The sequence below is a fragment of the Bombina bombina genome, chromosome 3 (genome assembly GCF_027579735.1).
Source record: "Bombina bombina isolate aBomBom1 chromosome 3, aBomBom1.pri, whole genome shotgun sequence".
NCBI lineage: Eukaryota > Metazoa > Chordata > Amphibia > Anura > Bombinatoridae > Bombina > Bombina bombina.
The window spans coordinates 125,975,905-125,999,711 of NC_069501.1; the positions used below are offsets into that span (position 1 = coordinate 125,975,905).

The following is a 23,807-nucleotide window of genomic DNA, read 5'->3' on the forward strand; positions in this document are numbered from 1 at the left end:
TCTGCTATAGATAAGGCCAGTGATCGGAGCATATGCCAGTTTCTCGTATTCTAATGAGTTGTATCGTTATCCGGAGTGGCGCCAGGGCACAACTTTGGACTACTAATTTAACCTGTTTGTACAATTAAAGGGACACTGAACCCAAATTTTTTCTTTCATGATTCAGATAGAGCATGCAATTTTAAGCAACTTTCTAATTTACTTCTATTATCAATTTTAATTTGTTCTCTTGCTATCTTTATTTGAAAAAGAAGACATCTCAGCTAAGGAGCCAGCAAATGTTTGCTCCAGGACCATGGACAGCACTTGTTTATTGGTGCTGACAAATCAGTAAGGACAACCCAGGTTGTTCACAAAAAATTGTCCGGCATCTAAACTTACATTCTTGCTTTTCAAATAAACATACCAAGAGAATGAAGAAAATTTGATAATAGGAGTAAATTAGAAAGTTGCTTAAAAATGCATGCTCTATGTGAATCACGAAAGAAAAATTTTGAGTACAGTGTCCCTTTAAACAAATAGTAAAATAAAGGAAATAGTTAAAAATGCTGTAACGCATTTTATGCAAAAATGCCCCTCTGAAAACCAAAAAGGTAACAGAGCCAAGTGGTACTTTCTGAGCGATTATGTAAAACTGCAAGATACACTTATGTTTTTCTAAAGTGTGTTGTTGTCGATATATTCCATTGGACTAGATATTATTGCAATTGTAAAATCTCAAACTGGTAGTAACACCACACATGATATTTTTTGTTAGTACCATGTTGTAAAGTTTACAGCTGCAACAGTGTTTAGGATTACGCAGGGAATTTGTAGGCAGAACATATTCTACAAGACATTATTTTTCCTTCCTATTAAAGATTGGCACAAATGTAATGCTTTATAAAAAAAAAAAACCAGACTTCTAGAATTGTTCATCAGTAGTGCATTTATCAGTCATTTGCTGGCAAAAATCTGTAATGCCACTCCGACTGTGATTTTTTGTAGGCAAAGCAGATTCAGAGGTTATTGTTTGGACTGCACCCATGTTCGGCAAAAGTTTGTAATCACACTCATGTCCTTCGGAATGTGAGACTGTTCCAATGTTTAATAATTCTTCTGTGTAACCTTGGGAGGTTTGCAACATGGACTCACTCTGTGGAAGAGGTCTATCTTTTTCAGGGATCAGAAATGAAAGAGGACATTCTGAACTTGAATATTTTGCAAGAATCTGTATTTGATCTCGGCTCAGCGCAGCCTCCCGACAAACTTGTTGACATAATCCACTTAGATTCTGTTTCGTCTCCCCCAGTGTGGACAGTATCTGGTCTCTCTCCTTCAGCAAGTGATCCTTTTCATTTTGCTGTAAAATAAAAGAAAAAATTGATTACTACCCAAGTACCTAAATAACTTAACAGAAAATGTTTATTTGTTAAGTTGGTCTTTAATGAGCAAATCTCCCCATGAAGCTTTGCCAATATTTTTGCATTTTGTTGAAATAAATGTCTGGCTTACAAAATAATAAAATAAGAAATAACTTATATACTTTGACAAAATGGTTCTCAAATAATACTATTTGCCATATCTTGGCTCAGTTCCCCAAGTAGTAAATGGGAACTCACCAACAAAGAATTGTTTACCCTTAAGGGACATTAAACCCAACATTTTTCTTTCATGATTTAGATAGAGAATACATATTTTAAACAACATTTCAATTTACATCTATTATCTAATTTGCTTTATTCTTTAGATATCCTTTGTTGAAGAATTAGCAATGCACACGGATGAGCCAATCACACGAAGCATCTATGTGCAGCCACCCATCAGCAGCTACTGACCCTACCAGATATGATACATATGATTTTCATCAAAGGATATAAAGAGAATGAAGCAAATTAGATAATAGAAGTAAATTAGAAAGGAGTTTAAAAATGCATGCTCTATCTAAATCATGAAAGAAAAAAAAATGGGTTTCATGTCCTTTTAGGGGGTATACAAAATACAAAAGCCCATTTTTTTTTGGTAATACAACATTCCACTCACTAGGTCTCATACAAGATAAATTTACCAATGGATACATACATTTACGTTATGATTTAATTTCTGTTTATCATAATTCACTCACCAACAAAGAACTACAAAAGCAAGTAAAACAAGTAGACCACACAAACAATGCCAGAAATGTGTCTGTGAATAATTCTCTGATGGCTGACCACCTTGCCAGGATAATTAGCTTCAAATGACCTGGTCAAGGTTGTGTTATATTATTTACATGCCTTACAGGGATACTAAACCCATTTTTCTCTTGCTCTTTATTTAAAAAGCAGGAATTTAAAGCTTAGGAGACAGCCCATTTTAGGTTCAGCACCATGGGTAGTGTTTGCTTATTGGTGGCTATATTTAGCAAACCAATTAGCAAGCATAATCCAGATTCTGAACCAAAAATGGGCCGGCTCTTAAGCTTTACATTGCTGCTTTATTAATAAAGATAGCAAAAGAACGAAGAAAAATTGATACTAGGAGTAAATTATAAAGTTGCTTAAAATGGCATGCTCTATCTGAATCATTAAAGAAAAAAAACAGAATTTATGCTTAACTGATAAATTACTTTCTCCAACGGTGTGTCCGGTCCACGGCGTCATCCATAACTTGTGGGAATATTCTCTTCCCCAACAGGAAATGGCAAAGAGCACAGCAAAAGCTGTCCATATAGTCCCTCCTAGGCTCCGCCCACCCCAGTCATTCGACCGACGGACAGGAGAAAAAAACAGGAGAAACTATAAGGTGCCGTGGTGACTGTAGTTAAAGAAAGAAATTCATCAAACCTGATTAAAAAACCAGGGCGGGCCGTTGGAGAAAGTAATTTATCAGGTAAGCATAAATTCTGTTTTCTCCAACATTGGTGTGTCCGGTCCACGGCGTCATCCATAACTTGTGGGAACCAATACCAAAGCTTTAGGACACGGATGAAGGGAGGGAGCCAATCAGGTTACCTAAACAGAAGGCACCACGGCTTGCAAAACCTTTCTCCCAAAAATAGCCTCCGAAGAAGCAAAAGTATCAAATTTGTAGAATTTGGCAAAAGTGTGCAGGGAAGACCAAGTCGCTGCCTTACATATCTGATCAACAGAAGCCTCGTTCTTGAAGGCCCATGTGGAAGCCACAGCCCTAGTAGAGTGAGCTGTGATGCGCTCAGGAGGCTGCCGTCCGGATCGGATGATGCTTTTCAGCCAAAAGGAAAGAGGTAGCAGTAGCTTTTTGACCTCTCCTCTTGCCAGAATAAACGACAAACAGAGAAGACGTTTGTCTGAAATCCTTTGTTGCTTCTAAATAGAACTTTAAAGCACGAACTACATCTAAATTGTGTAACAACGTTCCTTCTTCGAAACTGGATTTGGACACAAAGCACAACTATTTCCTGGTTAATATTCTTGTTGGAAACAACCTTATCTGAATGGAACACCAGATAGGGCGGATTACACTGCAAAGCAGATAACTCAGAAACTCTTCTAGCAGAAGAAATAGCAACCAAAAACAGAACTTTCCAAGATAACATCTTGATATCTATGGAATGTAGAGGTTCAAACGGAACCCCTTGAAGAACTGAAAGAACTAAATTCAGACTCCAGGGAGGAGTCAAAGGTCTGTAAACAGGCTTGATCCTGACCAAAGCCTGAACAAAAGCTTGAACATCAGGCACAGCTGCCAGTCGTTTGTGTAACAAGACAGATAAAGCAGAAATCTGTCCCTTTAGAGAACTCGCTGATAATCCCTTATCCAAACCTTCTTGGAGAAAAGAAAGGATCCTAGGAATTTTGATCTTACTCCATGAGAATCCCTTGGATTCACACCAACAGATATATCTTTTCCATATTTTATGGTAAATTTTTCTAGTTACAGGTTTCCTGGCTTGTACCAGAGTATCTATTACAGAATCCGAAAACCCACGCTTAGATAAAATCAAGCCTTCAATTTCCAAGCCGTCAGCTGGAGGGAAACTAGATTTGGATGTTCGAATGGACCTTGTACTAGAAGATCCTGTCTCAAAGGTAGCTTCAATGGTGGAGCCGATGACATATTCACCAGGTCTGCATACCAAGTCCTGCGTGGCCACGCAGGAGCTATCAAGATCACCGAGGCCCTCTCCTGCTTGATCCTGGCTACCAGCCTGGGAATGAGAGGAAACGGTGGAAACACATAAGCTAGGTTGAAGGTCCAAAGCGCTACTAATGCATCCACTAGTCGCCTTGGGATCCCTGGATCTGGACCCGTAGCAAGGAACCTTGAAGTTCTGACGAGACGCCATCAGATCCATGTCTGGAATGCCCCATAATTGAGTCAACTGGGCAAATATCTCCGGGTGGAGTTCCCACTCCCCCGGATGGAATGTCTGACGACTCAGATAATCCGCCTCCCAGTTTTCCACTCCTGGGATGTGGATCGCAGATAGGTGGCAGGAGTGATCCTCCGCCCATTTTATGATTTTGGTCACTTCTCTCATCGCCAGGGAACTCCTTGTTCCCCCCTGATGGTTGATATAAGCAACAGTCGTCATGTTGTCTGATTGGAATCTTATGAATCTGGCCCTTGCTAGTTGAGGCCAAGCCCTGAGAGTATTGAATATCGCTCTCAGTTCCAGAATGTTTATCGGGAGAAGAGACTCTTCCCGAGACCATAGCCCCTGAGCTTTCAGGGAGTCCCAGACCGCGCCCCAGCCCACTAGACTGGCGTCAGTCGTGACGATGACCCACTCTGGTCTGCGGAAGCTCATTCCCTGGGACAGGTGATCCTGGGTTAGCCACCAACGGAGTGAGTCTCTGGTCTTCTGATCTACTTGAATCACTGGAGACAAGTCTGTATAGTCCCCATTTCCACTATTTCAGCATGCACAGTTGTAATGGTCTTAGATGAATTCGCGCAAAAGGAACTATGTCCATTGCTGCAACCATCAACCCTACTACTTCCATGCAATGAGCTATGGAAGGTCGTGGAACAGAGTGAAGAACTTGACAAGCGTTTAGAAGCTTCGACTTTCTGACATCTGTCAGGAAAATCTTCATTTCTAAAGAATCTATTATTGTCCCCAAGAAAGGAACTCTTGTCGACGGAGACAGGGAACTTTTTTCTATGTTCACTTTCCATCAGTGAGATCTGAGAAAGGTCAGAACGATGTCTGTGTGAGCCTTTGCCTTTGAAAGAGACGACGCTTGTATCAGAATGTCGTCCAAGTAAGGTGCCACTGCAATGCCCCTTGGTCTTAGAACTGCCAGAAGGGACCCGAGTACCTTTGTGAAAATCCTTGGAGCAGTGGCTAGCCCGAATGGGAGAGCCACAAACTGGTAATGTTTGTCCAGAAAGGCGAACCTTAGGAACTGAAGATGATCTTTGTGGATAGGAATATGTAGATACGCATCCTTTAGATCCACGGTAGTCATAAATTGACCCTCCTGGATTGTAGGTAAAATCGTTCAAATGGTTTCCATTTTGAACGATGGCACTCTGAGAAATTTGTTTAGGAACTTTAAATCCAGAATTGGTCTGAAAGTTCCCTCTTTTTTGGGAACCACAAACAGATTTGAGTAAAACCCCATTCCTTGTTCCACGGTTGGAACTGGGTGTATCACTCCCATTTTTAACAGGTCTTCTACACAATGTAAGAATGCCTGTCTCTTTATTTGGTTTGAGTATAAGTGAGACATGTGGAACCTTCCCCTTGGGGGTAGTTCCTTGAAATCCAGAAGATAACCCTGAGAAACTATTTCTAGTGCCCAGGGATCCTGAACATCTCTTGCCCAAGCCTGAGCGAAGAGAGAGAGTCTGCCCCCTACTAGATCCGGTCCCGGATCGGGGGCTACTCCTTCATGCTGTCTTGTTAGCAGCAGCAGGTTTCTTGGCCTGCTTACCCTTGTTCCAGCCTTGCATCGGTTTCCAAGCTGGTTTGGTTTGCGAAGCATTACCCTCTTGTCTAGAGGCTGCAGAGTTGGAGGCCGGTCCGTTCCTGAAATTGCGAAAGGAACGAAAATTAGACTTATTCTTGGCTTTGAAAGGCCTATCTTGTGGGAGGGCGTGGCCCTTACCTCCTCATACGGAGTCTCTCTACCGAGCGACTTTTCTAGTTCTTCGAACCAGAACAACGCTGCTGTAGTGACAGGAATAATGCACGAAATAGGTTGCAGGAGGTAACCTTGCTGTACAAAACTCTTTTTAAGCAAACCCTCCAATTTTTTATCCATAGGATCTTTGAAAGCACAATTATCCTCTATAGGAATAGTAGTGCGCTTGGCTAGTGTAGAAACTGCCCCCTCGACCTTAGGGACTGTCTGCCATAAGTCCTTTCTGGGGTCGACCATAGGAAATAATTTCTTAAATATAGGAGGGGGAACAAAAGGTATGCCGGGCTTCTCCCACTCCTTATTCACTATGTCCGCCACCCGCTTGGGTATAGGAAAAGCGTCGGGGTGCACCGGAACCTCTAGGAACTTGTCCATCTTGCACAATTTTTCTGGAATGACCAGGTTGTCACAATTATCCAGAGTAGATAACACCTCCTTAAGCAGTGCGCGGAGATGCTCTAATTTAAATTTAAATGTCACAACATGAGGTTCTGCCTGTTGAGAAATTCTACCTGAATCTGAAATTTCCCCATCTGACAAAACCTCCCTCACGGCCCATTCAGATTGGTGTGAGGGTATGACAGAGCAATTATCATCAGCGCCCTCCTGCTCTACAGTGTTTAAAACAGAGCAATCGCGCTTTCTCTGATATGCAGGCATTTTGGATAAAATATTTGCTATGGAGTTATCCATTACTGCCATCAATTGTTGCATAGTAATAAGCATTGGCGCGCTAGAAGTACTAGGGGCCTCCTGCGTGGACAAAACTGGTGTAGACACAGAAGGAGATGATGTAGAAATATGTCTACTCCCTTCATCTGATTAATCATCTTGGGCAACTTTACTATCTGTGGCAGTACTGTCCTTACTTTGTTTGGACGCTATGGCACAATTATCACACAATTTTGAAGGGGGAGACACATTGGGTTCCATACATACAGAACATAGCTTATCTGAAGGCACAGACATGTTAAACAGGCTTAAACTTGTCAATAAAGTACAAAAACCGTTTTTAAACAAAACCGTTACTGTCTCTTTAAATTTTAAACAGTACACACTTTATTACTGAATATGTGAAAAACTATGAAGGAATTGTTCAAAATTAACCAAATTTTCACCACAGTGTCTTAAACCATTCAAAGCATTGCACCCCAAATTTGAGACCTTTAACCCTTAAAATGAAGAAACCGGAGCCGGTTAAAGTTTTAACCCCTCTACAGTCCCAGCTACAGCCTTTGCTGCGACTTTACCAAACCCAGGGGGTATACGATACCAAATGAAGCCTTCTAGGAACCTTTTCAAATACTTTCAGACCCACACACATGCAGCTGCATGTCTTGCTCTCAAAAGAAACTGCGCAGTAATGGCGCGAAAATGAGGCTCAGCCTACTACAGGGAAGGCCCTTCCTGACTGAAAAGGTGTCTAAACCAGTGCCTGATGTTAAAAAAACGTTCCCCAAAGTTTATAAGTGTGAATATCAATCAATCTTTATAAAAAGCCCAAATAAAGCAATCGATCTTGCCCATAAAAATGTCTACCAGTTTTATAGCCCACATTAAGCCCTTTATTCTGTTTGTTTTAGACTAAGAAAATGGCTTACCGGTCCCCATGAGGGGAAATGACAGCCTTCCAGCATTACACAGTCTTGTTAGAAAAATGGCTAGTCATACCTTAAGCAGAAAAGTCTGCTAACTGTTTCCCCCAACTGAAGTTATTTCATCTCAACAGTCCTATGTGGAAACGGCAAACGATTTTAGTTACTGCTGCTAAAATCATATTCCTCTCACAAACAGAACTCTTCATCTTTTTCTGTTTCAGAGTAAATAGTACATACCAGCACTATTTTAAAATAACAAACTCTTGATAGTAGGATAAAAAAAAACTACAACTAATCACCACATACTCTTCACCATCTCCGTGGAGATGTTGCCTGTGCAACGGCAAAGAGAATGACTGGGGTGGGCGGAGCCTAGGAGGGACTATATGGACAGCTTTTGCTGTGCTCTTTGCCATTTCCTGTTGGGGAAGAGAATATTCCCACAAGTTATGGATGACGCCGTGGACCGGACACACCACTGTTGGAGAAAATGGGTTTAGTGTCCCTTTAAAGGAACACAAGTCAAAATTAAAAAAAACGTTCATGATTCAGATAGACTAGAGCATGCGATATTAAACAACTTTCCATTTTACTTCCATTAACAAAATGTGCAGTCTATTTATATTTACACTTTTTGAGTCACCAGTTCCTACTGAGCATGTGCAAGAAATCACAGAATTTACATATATGCATTTGTTATTGGCTGATGGCGGTCACATGATACAGGGGGAGTGGAAATAGACATAACTTTAAAATTTGTCAGAAAAAATAAATAAATCTAGTACTCATTCAAAGTTCAGACTAAGTGCTACTGCATTGTCTTGTTATGCATGTGTTGATTACGGCAATATATTATTATTCTTTATTTATAAAGCGCCGACAGATTCCGCAGTGCTGCCCATGGGTACAAGGATAACAGTACAGTGGAGAAAAAATACGATAAGACACAACATTTTACAGACAAATACAGGGGGAATTGAGGGCCCTATTCCCGTGGGAATTTACAATCTAGACAGGTAGGAGGATGGGAAATAGGAGGTGGGGACTGTAGAGGTGAGAATGATATTAGTGAGGAGATAGAGGGGAACTGTTAGTTAAGTGAAGTTAGTTTGTTGATAAGTTGGGTGATAAGCTTCCCTGAACAGAAAGGTCTTTAAGGAACGTTTAAAGGAGGAGAGGTTAGTCTGACATTGAGGAAGTGCGTTCCAGAGGGTTGGTGCCGCACAAGAGAAGTCCTGTAGTCTAGAATGAGAGGAGGTGATGGTAGAGGAAGCAAGTCGTTGTTGGATCTTAGGGGACGGGCAGGAGTATATTTGTTGATGAGTGAGGACAGGTAGGGTGGGGCAGCATTGGTGAGGGCTTTGTAGGTCAGGGTGAGAATTTTGAATTTAACTCTGTTGTGAATGGGGAGCCAGTGAAGGGACTCAGAGAGGTGCAGCAGAAACAGAGCGTCGAGAGAGGTGGATTAGCCTGGCAGATGCATTTAGGATGGATTGGAGGGGAGAAAGGCGGGAGAGAGGGAGGCCAGTTAGTAAGTTGTTACAGTAGTCAAGTCAGGATATTACCAGGGAGTGGATGAGCTGTTTGGTAGTATCAGAACTTTGGAGATATTGCGTAGGTGGTTGCGGCAGGATGAAGATAGAACTGTTGGATGTGGGGAATGAAGGACAGATTTGAGTCAAGCGTGACTCCGAGGCAGCGGACTTGGGGTGATGGAGAGATAGTGGTGCCGCCAACAGTGATAGAAAAATTAGAGACTGGAGTGGAGCTAGAGGGGGGAATTAGAAATAGTTCGGTCTTGGACATATTTATTTTTAGGTGGTGAGAGGCCATCCAGGAGGAAATGCCAGATAAGCAGTCGCTGATGTGAGAGTTGACAAAAGGAGAGAGTGCAGGGTTGGAAAGGTAGATCTGGGTATCATCAGCATAGAGGTGATAGCTGAAGCCATAGCTGTTGATAAGTTTACCCAGTGAAGAAGTGTAAATAGAGAAGAGTAGAGGAGCCAGGACAGAGCCTTGAGGTACTCCAACAGACAGGGGCAATAGAGAGGAGGAGTCACCAGCAAAAGAGACAGAGAAGGATCTGTTAGAGAGATAAGAGTGAATCCAAAATAGGGCAGTGTCACAGAGACCAAGAGAACTGAGAGACCGTAGGAGAAGGGGATGGTCAACAGTGTCAAAGGCAGCAGATAGGTCAAGTAAGATGAGTATAGAGTAGTGGCCTTCGTTTTTAGCAGAAAGGAGATCGTTAGTAACCTTGGTGAGGGCAGTCTCAGTTGAGTGTTGGGGACAGAAGCCAGATTGCAGGGGGTCGAGCAATGAGGACAGGAAGTGGGTTAGGCGGTAGTTAGCTAGTGGGAGCAGTGATATGGGGCGGTAGTTTGCAGGGGAGTTAGGGTCGAGGAAGGGTTTTTTTGAGGATGGGGGTGACCTTCGCATGTTTGAAGGAGGCAGGGAATGAGCGGGTAGAAAGGGATAGGTTAAATATGCGAGTATGAGCGGGAGTGAGGGTGGTAGACAGAGGATGAATTAGATGTGAAGGGATAGGGTCAAGTGGGCAGGTAATGAGGAAGACAAAAGGGAAGCCACTTCGCTCTCAGTGGTTGGGAGGAGGGTGCAGAGAGTGGCAGAGGGGGTGACTGGGAGCGGAGTTGGGAGCTTGCAGGTTTCTGTTGGGATGTTTCCTCGGATTGCAAATGTTTTATTGAGAAAAACATAATTTATGCTTACCTGATAAATTTATTTCTCTTGTAGTGTGTTCAGTCCACGGGTCATCCATTACTTATGGGATATATTCTCCTTCCCAACAGGAAGTTGCAAGAGGATCACCCAAGCAGAGCTGCTATATAGCTCCTCCCCTCACATGTCATACCCAGTCATTCGACCGAAACAAGACGAGAAAGGAGAAACTATAGGGTGCAGTGGTGACTGGAGTTATAATTTAAAATTTAGAACCTGCCTCAAAAAGACAGGGCGGGCCGTGGACTGAACACACTACAAGAGAAATAAATTTATCAGGTAAGCATAAATTATGTTTTCTCTTGTTAAGTGTGTTCAGTCCACGGGTCATCCATTACTTATGGGATACCAATACCAAAGCTAAAGTACACGGATGATGGGAGGGACAAGGCAGGAACATTAAACAGAAGGAACCACTGCCTGTAGAACCTTTCTCCCAAAAACAGCCTCCGAAGAAGCAAAAGTGTCAAGTTTGTAAAATTTGGAAAAAGTATGAAGTGAAGACCAAGTTGCAGCCTTGCAAATCTGTTCAACAGAGGCCTCATTCTTAAAGGCCCAGGTGGAAGCCACAGCTCTAGTGGAATGAGCTGTAATTCTTTCAGGAGGCTGCTGTCCAGCAGTCTCATAGGCTAAGCGTATTATGCTACGAAGCCAAAAAGAGAGAGAGGTAGCCGAAGCCTTTTGACCTCTCCTCTGTCCAGAGTAAACAACATACAGAGAAGAAGTTTGTTGAAAATCTTTAGTTGCCTGTAAGTAGAACTTCAGGGCACGGACCACGTCTAGATTATGCAAAAGACGTTCCTTCTTTGAAGAAGGATTAGGACACAAAGATGGAACAACAATCTCTTGATTGATATTCCTGCTAGAAACAACCTTAGGTAAAAACCCAGGTTTAGTACGCAGGACTACCTTGTCTGAATGAAAGATCAGATAAGGAGAATCACAATGTAAGGCAGATAACTCAGAGACTCTTCGAGCCGAGGAAATAGCCATCAAAAACAGAACTTTCCAAGATAAAAGCTTAATATCAATGGAATGAAGGGGTTCAAACGGAACAAGAACTTTAAGAACCAAGTTTAAGCTCCACGGAGGAGCAACAGTTTTAAACACAGGCTTAATCCTAGCCAAAGCCTGACAAAAAGCCTGGACGTCTGGATTCTCTGCCAGACGCTTGTGTAAAAGAATAGACAGAGCAGAAATCTGTCCCTTTAGCGAACTAGCGGATAAGCCCTTTTCTAAACCCTCTTGTAGAAAAGACAATATCCTAGGAATCCTAACCTTACTCCATGAGTAACTCTTGGATTCACACCAATATAAATATTTACGCCATATCTTGTGGTAAATTTTTCTGGTAACAGGTTTCCGAGCCTGTATTAATGTATCAATAACCGAATCCGAAAACCCACGCTTTGATAGAATCAAGCGTTCAATTTCCAAGCAGTCAGCCTCAGAGAAATTAGGTTTGGATGGTTGAAAGGACCCTGGATTAGAAGGTCCTGCCTCATGGGTAGAGACCATGGTGGACAGGACGACATGTTCACTAGGTCTGCATACCAGGTCCTGCGTGGCCACGCAGGCGCTATCAGAATCACCAATGCTCTCTCCTGTTTGATCCTGGCAATCAGTCGAGGTAGCAACGGAAAAGGTGGAAACACATAAGCTATGTTGAAAACCCAAGGGGCTGCTAGTGCATCTACCAGCACCGCACCCGGGTCCCTGGACCTGGATCCGTAACAAGGAAGCTTGGCGTTCTGGCGAGATCCCATGAGATCCAGATCCGGTTTGCCCCAACGATGAATCAGTTGAGCAAATACCTCCGGGTGAAGTTCCCACTCCCCCGGATGAAAGGTCTGTCGACTTAGAAAATCCGCCTCCCAGTTCTCCACGCCTGGGATGTAGATCGCTGACAGGTGGCAAGAGTGAGACTCTGCCCAGCGAATTATCTTCGAGACTTCCAACATCGCTAGGGAACTCCTGGTTCCCCCTTGACGATTGATGTAAGCCACAGTCGTGATGTTGTCCGACTGAAATCTGATGAACCTCAGTGTTGCTAACTGAGGCCAAGTTAGAAGAGCATTGAATATTGCTCTTAATTCTAGAATGTTTATCGAGAGGAGTCTCTCCTCCTGAGTCCACGATCCCTGAGCCTTCAGGGTGTTCCAGACTGCTCCCCAGCCTAGTAGGCTGGCACCTGTTACAATCGTCCAATCTGGTCTGCGAAAAGTCATTCCTTTGGACAGATGAACCCGTGACAACCACCAGAGAAGAGAATCTCTGGTCTCCTGGTCCAGATTTAGCAAAGGGGACAGATCTGAGTAATCCCCGTTCCATTGACTTAGCATGCATAGTTGCAGCGGTCTGAGATGTAGGCGCGCAAATGGCACTATGTCCATTGCCGCGACCATTAAGCCGATTACTTCCATGCACTGAGCTACTGATGGGCTTGGAATGGAGTGAAGGACACGGCAAGCATTGAGAATCTTTGATAACCTGGACTCCGTCAGGTAAATCTTCATCTCTACAGAGTCTATAAGAGTCCCTAGAAAAGGGACCCTTGTGAGTGGTAACAGAGAACTCTTCTCCATGTTCACTTTCCACCCATGCGACCTCAGAAATGCTAGAACTATCTCTGTATGAGACTTTGCATTTTGAAAACTTGACGCTTGTATCAGAATGTCGTCTAGGTACGGAGCCACCGCTATGCCTCGTGGTCTTAGTACCGCCAGAAGTGAGCCCAGAACCTTTGTAAAAATTCTCGGGGCCGTAGCTAACCCGAAGGGAAGAGCTACAAACTGGTAATGCCTGTCTAGAAAGGCAAACCTTAGGTACCGATAATGATCTTTGTGAATCGGTATGTGAAGGTAGGCATCCTTTAAGTCCACTGTGGTCATATATTGACCCTCTTGGATCATGGGTAGGATGGTCCGAATGGTTTCCATCTTGAACGACGGAACCCTTAGGAATTTGTTTAAGATTTTTAAGTCTAAGATTGGTCTGAAAGTTCCCTCTTTCTTGGGAACCACAAACAGATTTGAATAAAACCCTTGCCCCTGTTCCGTTCGCGGAACTGGGTGGATCACTCCCATCACTAAGAGGTCTTGTACACATTGTAGAAATGCCTCTTTCTTTACTAGGTTTGTTGATAACCTTGACAGATGAAACCTCCCTTGTGGAGGAGAAGTTTTGAAATCCAGAAGGTATCCCTGAGATATAATCTCCAACGTCCAGGGATCCTGTACATCTCTTGCCCAAGCCTGGGTTAAGAGAGAAAGTCTGCCCCCCACTAGATCCGTCTCCGGAAAGGGGGCCCTGTCTTAGGGACGGAAGTAGGCTTTCTGGCCTGCTTGCCCTTGTTCCATGACTAGTTGCCTTTCCAACCCTGTCTGTAACGAGCAGTAGTTCCTTCCTGTTTTGGAGCGGAGGAAGTTGATGCTGTTCCTGCCTTGAAATTACGAAAGGCACAAAAATTAGACTGTTTGGCCTTTGATTTGGCCCTGTCCTGAGGAAGGGTGTGGCCCTTACCTCCAGTAATGTCAGCAATAATTTCCTTCAAGCCGGGCCCGAATAAGGTCTGCCCTTTGAAAGGAATGTTTAGTAGTTTAGACTTAGAAGTTACATCTGCTGACCATGATTTAAGCCATAGCGCTCTGCGCGCCTGTATGGCGAATCCTGAATTCTTAGCCGCAAGTTTGGTTAAATGCACTACGGCATCCGAAAAAAACGCATTAGCCAGCTTAAGGGTTCTAATCTTGCTCAAAGATTCATCCAATGGTGCTGTGCGAATCGCCTCTTCCAGAGACTCAAACCAGAATGCCACTGCAGCAGTGACAGGCGCAATGCATGCAAGAGGCTGTAATATAAAACCTTGTTGAACAAACATTTTCTTAAGGTAACCCTCTAATTTTTTATCCATTGGATCTGAGAAAGCACAGCTATCCTCCACCGGGATAGTGGTACGTTTGGCTAAAGTAGAAACTGCTCCCTCCACCTTAGGGACCGTCTGCCATAAGTCTCGTGTGGTGGCGTCTATAGGGAACATTTTTCTAAATATCGGAGGAGGGGAAAAAGGCACACCGGGTCTATCCCACTCCTTGCTAATAATCTCTGTAAGCCTCTTTGGTATAGGAAAAACGTCAGTACACACCGGTACCGCATAGTATTTATCCAGCCTACATAATTTCTCTGGGATTGCCACCGTGTCACAATCATTCAGAGCCGCTAACACCTCCCCTAGCAACACGCGGAGGTTCTCAAGCTTAAATTTAAAATTTGAAATTTCGGAATCCGGTCTCCCCGAATCAGAACCGTCACCCACAGAATGAAGCTCTCCGTCCTCATGTTCTGCAAATTGTGACGTAGTATCAGACATGGCTCTCGTATTATCGGTGCACTCTGTCCTTAACCCAGAGCTGTCGCGCTTGCCTCTTAACTCGGGCATATTGTATAATACTTCTTTCATAACATTAGCCATATCATGTAAAGTGATTTGTAAGGGCCTTGATGTACTTGGCGCCTCAATCTTACGCACCTCCCGAGCGGGAGACGAAGGTACTGAAACGTGAGGAGAGTTAGACAGCATAACTTCCCCCTCGTTGTCTGGTGATAATTTCTTTATCGGTACAGATTGACTTTTATTCAAAGTAATATCAATACAATTGGTACACATATTTCTATTGGGCTCCACATCGGCTTTTAAACATAATGAACAAGCAGATTCCTCTGTATCAGACATGTTTAAACAGACTAGCAATGAAGCTAGCAAGCTTGGAAATTACTTCAATAAGTTTACAAGCAATATAAAAAACGCTGCAGCGCTTTTTAAAAAAAAAAAAAAACACAATTGAATAACAAAGAACTAGTTCAGTTATAGTCAACAATTCTTTAAATGTATTTATTAGCAGAGGATTGCACCCATTAGCAAAAGGATGATTAACCCCTCAGTACCCAAAAAACGGATATCAAATTAAGATTTAACGCTTTTATCACAGTCAAACACACTGTCACAGGTCTGCTGTGACTGATTACCTCCCTCAAAAACGAATTTTGAAGATCCCTGAGCTCTCTGGAGACGTCCTGGATCAAAGAGGAAGAAGCAAGAAGACTGTGCTAGAATTTTAACTGCGCAACAAGGCGCTAAAAAAGGTCCCTCCCACTCCTATTACAACAGTGGGAGACCTGATATAACGGTTTCTATGCAGAAATATACGTTAGCTGTGTGGAAAAAAATCATGCCCAAAAAGATTTATCACCAAAGTACCTCACAAAACGATTAACATGCCAGTAAACGTTTTAAAAAACAACATTTCAGATGCTGTGTAAAGTTATTACTAAGCCTGCTACCAGTCGCTTCTACTGCAGTTAAGGCTCACACATTATATCAGTATTAACAGTATTTTTTCAGTCAAATTCTAGTCCCTAGAAAATAACTCTACTGTGCATACATTTATTAGCCTGATACCAGTCACTACTACTGCATTTAAGGCTGTACTTACATCATACGGGTAACAGCAGTGTTTTCTTAGTCAATTCCATTCCCAGAAAATATTGTACTGCACATACCTCATTTGCGGGAGACCCCACATGCTATTACCATTTTCTGAAGTTACCCCACTCCTCAGAATGTCGAGAACAGCCAGTGGATCTTAGTTACGCCTGCTAAGATCATAGAAAACGCAGGCAGTTTCTTCTTCCAAATACTGCCTGAGATAGAAAAACAGCACACTCCGGTGCCATTTAAAATAACAAACTTTTGATTGAAGAATAATTAAGTAAAAACTCCAGCTCCTCTCGCGACCTCCTTCTTTGTTGAGGGTTGCAAGAGAATGACTGGGTATGACATGTGAGGGGAGGAGCTATATAGCAGCTCTGCTTGGGTGATCCTCTTGCAACTTCCTGTTGGGAAGGAGAATATATCCCATAAGTAATGGATGACCTGTGGACTGAACACACTTAACAAGAGAAATATAGTCAGTAAGGTCTTGAGCACTGAATGCAGATGAGGGGGGTGGTGCAGGTGGGTGGAGGAGAGAGTTGAAAAACAGAATTTATGTTTACCTGATAAATTGCTTTCTCCAATGCTTGTCTAGAAAACAGACTTTATGCTTACCTGATAAATTACTTTCTCCAACGGTGTGTCCGGTCCACGGCGTCATCCTTACTTGTGGGATATTCTCTTCCCCAACAGGAAATGGCAAAGAGCCCAGCAAAGCTGGTCACATGATCCCTCCTAGGCTCCGCCTTCCCCAGTCATTCGACCGACGTAAAGGAGGAATATTTGCATAGGAGAAATCATGATACCGTGGTGACTGTAGTTAGAGAAAATAAATCATCAGACCTGATTAAAAAACCAGGGCGGGCCGTGGACCGGACACACCGTTGGAGAAAGCAATTTATCAGGTAAACATAAATTCTGTTTTCTCCAACATAGGTGTGTCCGGTCCACGGCGTCATCCTTACTTGTGGGAACCAATACCAAAGCTTTAGGACACGGATGATGGGAGGGAGCAAATCAGGTCACCTAGATGGAAGGCACCACGGCTTGCAAAACCTTTCTCCCAAAAATAGCCTCAGAAGAAGCAAAAGTATCAAATTTGTAAAATTTAGTAAAAGTGTGCAGTGAAGACCAAGTCGCTGCCCTACATATCTGATCAACAGAAGCCTCGTTCTTGAAGGCCCATGTGGAAGCCACGGCCCTAGTGGAATGAGCTGTGATTCTTTCAGGAGGCTGCCGTCCGGCAGTCTCATAAGCCAATCTGATGATGCTTTTAAGCCAAAAAGAGAGAGAGGTAGAAGTTGCTTTTTGACCTCTCCTTTTACCAGAATAAACAACAAACAAGGAAGATGTTTGTCTGAAATCCTTTGTAGCCTCTAAATAGAATTTTAGAGCCCGAACTACATCCAAATTGTGCAACAAACGTTCCTTCTTTGAAACTGGATTCGGACACAAAGAAGGCACGACTATCTCCTGGTTAATATTTTTGTTAGAAACAACTTTCGGAAGAAAACCAGGTTTAGTACGCAAAACCACCTTATCTGCATGGAACACCAGATAAGGAGGAGAACACTGCAGAGCAGATAACTCTGAAACTCTTCTAGCAGAAGAAATTGCAACCAAAAACAAAACTTTCCAAGATAATAACTTGATATCAACGGAATGTAGGGGTTCAAACGGAACCCCCTGAAGAACTGAAAGAACTAAATTAAGACTCCAAGGAGGAGTGAAAGGTTTGTAAACAGGCTTGATTCTAACCAGAGCCTGAACAAAAGCTTGAACATCTGGCACAGCCGCCAGCTTTTTGTGAAGTAAAACAGATAAAGCAGAAATCTGTCCCTTCAAAGAACTTGCAGATAATCCTTTCTCCAAACCTTCTTGAAGAAAGGATAGAATCTTAGGAATTTTTATCTTGTTCCATGGGAATCCTTTAGATTCACACCAACAGATATATTTTTTCCATATTTTATGGTAGATTTTTCTAGTTACAGGCTTTCTGGCCTGAACAAGAGTATCAATGACAGAATCTAAGAACCCTCGCTTTGATAAAATCAAGCGTTCAATCTCCAAGCAGTCAGTTGGAGTGAGGACAGATTCGGATGTTCGAACGGACCTTGAACAAGAAGGTCCTGTCTCAAAGGTAGCTTCCATGGTGGAGCCGATGACATATTCACCAGATCTGCATACCAAGTCCTGCGTGGCCACGCAGGAGCTATCAAGATCACCGATACCCTCTCCTGTTTGATCCTGGCTACCAGCCTGGGAATGAGAGGAAACGGTGGGAACACATAAGCTAGGTTGAAGCTCCAAGGTGCTACTAGTGCATCCACTAGAGTCGCCTTGGGATCCCTGGATCTGGACCCGTAGCAAGGAACCTTGAAGTTCCGACGAGACGCCATCAGATCCATGTCTGGAATGCCCCACAATTGAATTATTTGGGCAAAGATTTCCGGATGGAGTTCCCACTCCCCCGGATGAAATATCTGACGACTCAGAAAATCCGCTTCCCAATTTTCCACTCCTGGGATGTGGATTGCAGACAAGTGGCAGGAGTGAGTCTCCGCCCATTGAATTATTTTGGTCACTTCTTCCATCGCCAGGGAACTCCTTGTTCCCCCCTGATGGTTGATATACGCAACAGTCGTCATGTTGTCTGATTGAAACCGTATGAATTTGGCCTTTGCTAGCTGAGGCCAAGCCTTGAGAGCATTGAATATCGCTCTCAGTTCCAGAATATTTATCGGGAGAAGAGATTCTTCCCGAGACCAAAGACCCTGAGCTTTCAGGGGTTCCCAGACCGCGCCCCAGCCCACCAGACTGGCGTCGGTCGTGACAATGACCCACTCTGGTCTGCGGAAGCTCATCCCTTGTGACAGGTTGTCCAGGGTCAGCCACCAACGGAGTGAATCTCTGGTCCTCTGATCTACTTGTATCGTCGGAGACAAGTCTGTATAATCCCCATTCCACTGACTGAGCATGCACAGTTGTAATGGTCTTAGATGAATTCGCGCAAAAGGAACTATGTCCATTGCCGCGACCATCAAACCTATTACTTCCATGCACTGCGCTATGGAAGGAAGAAGAACAGAATGAAGTACTTGACAAGAGCTTAGAAGTTTTGATTTTCTGGCCTCTGTCAGAAAAATCCTCATTTCTAAGGAGTCTATTATTGTTCCCAAGAAGGGAACTCTTGTTGACGGAGATAGAGAACTTTTTTCTACGTTCACTTTCCACCCGTGAGATCTGAGAAAGGCCAGGACAATGTCCGTATGAGCCTTTGCTTGTGGTAGAGACGACGCTTGAATCAGTATGTCGTCCAAGTAAGGTACTACTGCAATGCCCCTTGGTCTTAGCACCGCTAGAAGGGACCCTAGTACCTTTGTGAAAATTCTTGGAGCAGTGGCTAATCCGAATGGAAGTGCCACAAACTGGTAATGCTTGTCCAGAAAGGCGAACCTTAGGAACCGATGATGTTCCTTGTGGATAGGAATATGTAGATACGCATCCTTTAAATCCACCGTGGTCATGAATTGACCTTCCTGGATGGTAGGAAGAATTGTCCGAATGGTTTCCATTTTGAACGATGGAACCTTGAGAAATTTGTTTAGGATCTTGAGATCTAAGATTGGTCTGAATGTTCCCTCTTTTTTGGGAACTATGAACAGATTGGAGTAGAATCCCATCCCTTGTTCTCCTAATGGAACAGGATGAATCACTCCCATTTTTAACAGGTATTCTACACAATGTAAGAATGCCTGTCTTTTTATGTGGTCTGAAGACAATTGAGACCTGTGGAACCTCCCCCTTGGGGGTAGCTCCTTGAATTCCAGCAGATAACCTTGGGAGACTATTTCTAGCGCCCAAGGATCCAGAACATCTCTTGCCCAAGCCTGAGCGAAGAGAGAAAGTCTGCCCCCCACCAGATCCGGTCCCGGATCGGGGGCCAACATCTCATGCTGTCTTGGTAGCAGTGGCAGGTTTCTTGGCCTGCTTACCTTTGTTCCAGCCTTGCATTGGCCTCCAGGCTGGCTTGGTTTGAGAAGTATTACCCTCTTGCTTAGAGGATGTAGAACTTGGGGCTGGTCCGTTTCTGCGAAAGGGACGAAAATTTGGTTTATTTTTAGCCTTAAAAGACCTATCCTGAGGAAGGGCGTGGCCCTTACCCCCAGTGATATCTGAAATAATCTCTTTCAAGTCAGGGCCAAACAGCGTTTTCCCCTTGAAAGGTATGTTAAGCAATTTGTTCTTGGAAGACGCATCCGCTGACCAAGATTTTAGCCAAAGCGCTCTGCGCGCCACAATAGCAAACCCCGAATTTTTCGCCGCTAATCTAGCCAATTGCAAAGTGGCGTCTAAAGTAAAAGAGTTAGCCAATTTAAGAGCATGAATTCTGTCCATAATCTCCTCATAAGAAGAATCTTTATTGAGCGACTTTTCTAGTTCATCGAACCAGAAACACGCTGCTGTAGTGACAGGAACAATGCATGAAATTGGTTGTAGAAGGTAACCTTGCTGAACAAACATCTTTCTAAGCAAACTCTCTAATTTTTTATCCATAGGATCTTTGAAAGCACAACTATCTTCTATAGGGATAGTAGTGCGTTTGTTTAGAGTAGAAACCGCCCCCTCGACCTTGGGGACTGTCTGCCATAAGTCCTTTCTGGGGTCGACCATAGGAAACAATTTCTTAAATATAGGGGGAGGGACAAAAAGGTATGCCGGGCCTTTCCCATTCTTTGTTTACAATGTCCGCCACCCGCTTGGGTATAGGAAAAGCTTCGGGGGGCCCCGGGACCTCTAGGAACTTGTCCATCTTACATAATTTCTCTGGAATGACCAAATTGTCACAATCGTCCAGAGTAGATAACACCTCCTTAAGCAGAGCGCGGAGATGTTCCAATTTAAATTTGAATGTAATCACATCAGGTTCCGCTTGTTGAGAAATTTTCCCTGAATCTGAAATTTCTCCCTCAGACAAAACCTCCCTGGCCCCCTCAGACTGGTGTAGGGGCATGTCAGAACCATTATCATCAGCGTCCTCATGCTCTTCGGTATTTTCTAAAACAGAGCAGTCGCGCTTTCGCTGATAAGTGGGCATTTTGGCTAAAATGTTTTTGATCGAATTATCCATTACAGCCGTTAATTGTTGCATAGTAAGGAGTATTGGCACACTAGATGTACTAGGGGCCTCCTGTGTGGGCAAGACTGGCGTAGACGAAGGAGGGGATGATGCAGTACCATGCTTACTCCCCTCACTTGAGGAATCATCTTGGGCATCATTTTCTCTAAATTTTTTGTCACATACATCACATCTATTTAAATGAGAAGGAACCTTGGCTTCCTCACATACAGAACATAGTCTATCTGATAGTTCAGACATGTTAAACAGGCATAAACTTGATAACAAAGTACAAAAAACGTTTTAAAATAAAACCGTTACTGTCACTTTAAATTTTAAACTGAACACACTTTATTACTGAATATGTGAAAAAGTATGAAGGAATTGTTCAAAATTAACCAAAATTTCACCACAGTGTCATAAAGCCTTAAAAGTATTGCACACCAAATTTGAAAGCTTTAACTCTTAAAATAACGGAACCGGAGCCGTTTTTATATTTAACCCCTATACAGTCCCTGGTATCTGCTTTGCTGAGACCCAACCAAGCCCAGAGGGGAATACGATACCAAATGACGCCTTCAGTAAGCTTTTTCTATGTATCTGAGCTCCTCACACATGCATCTGCATGCCTTGCTTCCCAAAAACAACTGCGCATTAGTGGCGCGAAAATGAGGCTCTGCCTATGATTAGAGAAGGCCCCCAGTGAAAAAGGTGTCCAATACAGTGCCTGCCGGTTATTTAACATAATTCCCAAGAATAAAATAACTCCTCAAAGCTATAAACTATTAGAAATGCTTATAAATCAATCGTTTTAGCCCAGAAAAATGTCTACCAGTCTTTAAAGCCCTTGTGAAGCCCTTTATTCTTATTTAATAAAAATGGCTTACCGGATCCCATAGGGAAAATGACAGCTTCCAGCATTACCAAGTCTTGTTAGAAATGTGTCATACCTCAAGCAGCAAAAGTCTGCTCACTGTTTCCCCCAACTGAAGTTAATTCCTCTCAACAGTCCTGTGTGGAAACAGCCATCGATTTTAGTAACGGTTGCTAAAATCATTTTCCTCTTACAAACAGAAATCTTCATCTCTTTTCTGTTTCAGAGTAAATAGTACATACCAGCACTATTTTAAAATAACAAACTCTTGATTGAAGAATAAAAACTACATTTAAACACCAAAAAACTCTAAGCCATCTCCGTGGAGATGTTGCCTGTACAACGGCAAAGAGAATGACAGGGGAAGGCGGAGCCTAGGAGGGATCATGTGACCAGCTTTGCTGGGCTCTTTGCCATTTCCTGTTGGGGAAGAGAATATCCCACAAGTAAGGATGACGCCGTGGACCGGACACACCTATGTTGGAGAAATGGAGAAGAGTCTTTTAGGGTTTGAGGAGTGAGTGTATATAAGAGAAGAGAAGTTGGTTTGCTTAGCTAAGCGAAGGGCAGAGGTGTAAGAGTAGAGAATGAACTTATAGTGCATGAAATCAGGTTCAGAGCGGGATTTCCTCCAGACACGTTCAGCAGTGCGGGATCTCAATATCAAAAACATTTTTTTTTTCCACTTGAAAAGCTATTAATAAGAATAACAAAATGAGGACAACATTTGTGTTGAAACTTTTTTGATTTTATATCAAGATAATGTAGTCCTAGAGACAATATGATTGGTTACAGTGTTTTTTAAAAAAATTTTTTAAAACGTACATACTAGGGGAGCCAAAACTATTTTATAAGCTAATTATAGACATTGAAGTTAGTAACTTTAACTTGAGCTGTGAAAATGCATGTTTGTGTATTTGTCTGCATTTCTATAAAGGGAAAATTAGCCTATACAATCATAGAAAAAGAGGAAAGTAAAGTATTTGTAAAACAGAAAGGATGTAATGCTGTGGACCTATTTTGTATGCAAAACTGTAAAACAGTACATACCAATTTTCGAATTTCAGTCTCAAGACTCTGAATGCAGTCAAGCTTTCTTTTACGGCAGCGCTGTGCTGCTATTCTATTCTTACTTCGCCGGCGTATGTCATGAATGCAGTCTAACTGCTCTGGAGTGAGGTTGTGCATTTTTACCAGTGACTGAAAGTCATATCTTGAAAGAGAAATTATCTTCTGGGCGTTGAAAGGCAAGTTTTTCTGCAACAAAATCAACAAATTTTATTTTAAGACCTAAAAAGAAAACATAGTATCTGTCTGTCTATTTATACATTAGGGTTAAAAAAAGAAAAAAATGATTTTGGTTTCACAAAAAGTATCACAATAATATACACTATATGGCCAAAGGTATGTGGACACCTGAGCATCACACCTACATGAGCTTGTTGAACAGTCCCATTCCAAATCCATAGGCATTAGAATGGAGTTATATAGAAGCCGCCACTTTTTATGGAAGGCTTTCCACAAGATTCTGTAGTGAGTCTATGGGAATTTATAACCATTCGACCAAATGAACATTTGTTAGGTCAGGCACTGATGTTGGACAAGAAGGTCTGGCTCCCAAATTGGGTGGAAATTCATACTAAAGGTGATCAATGAGGTTGAGGTCAGATCTCTGCCCAGGTCACTTGAGTTTCTCCACACCAAACCTGTAAAACCATGTCTTCATGGACCTCACTCTTGTGTGCAGGGCCACAATCATGCTGGAACAGAAAAGAGACTTCCCCAAACTTTTGCCAAAGTTGGAAGCACCCATTTCATTACAGCAAAGACTGTAGCAAACACCACAAATTGGGCTAGTGACAGGATTACTCTAAATCACCCGTTACTTAATATA

General features: G+C 42.9%; 1 protein-coding gene across 1 annotated transcript; it reads right to left on the reverse strand.

Annotated features, from left to right (window-relative positions):
* Window positions 1-215: 215 nt before the first annotated feature.
* On the reverse strand, window positions 216-23,170 carry BACH1 (BTB domain and CNC homolog 1; the record flags this gene model as incomplete). The annotated part of the gene is given in 2 exon segments (XM_053705982.1): window positions 216-1,342; window positions 22,964-23,170. Coding segments are annotated over 2 exon segments (645 nt in total), but the record flags the coding sequence as incomplete, so codon positions are not given.
* Window positions 23,171-23,807: the final 637 nt, after the last annotated feature.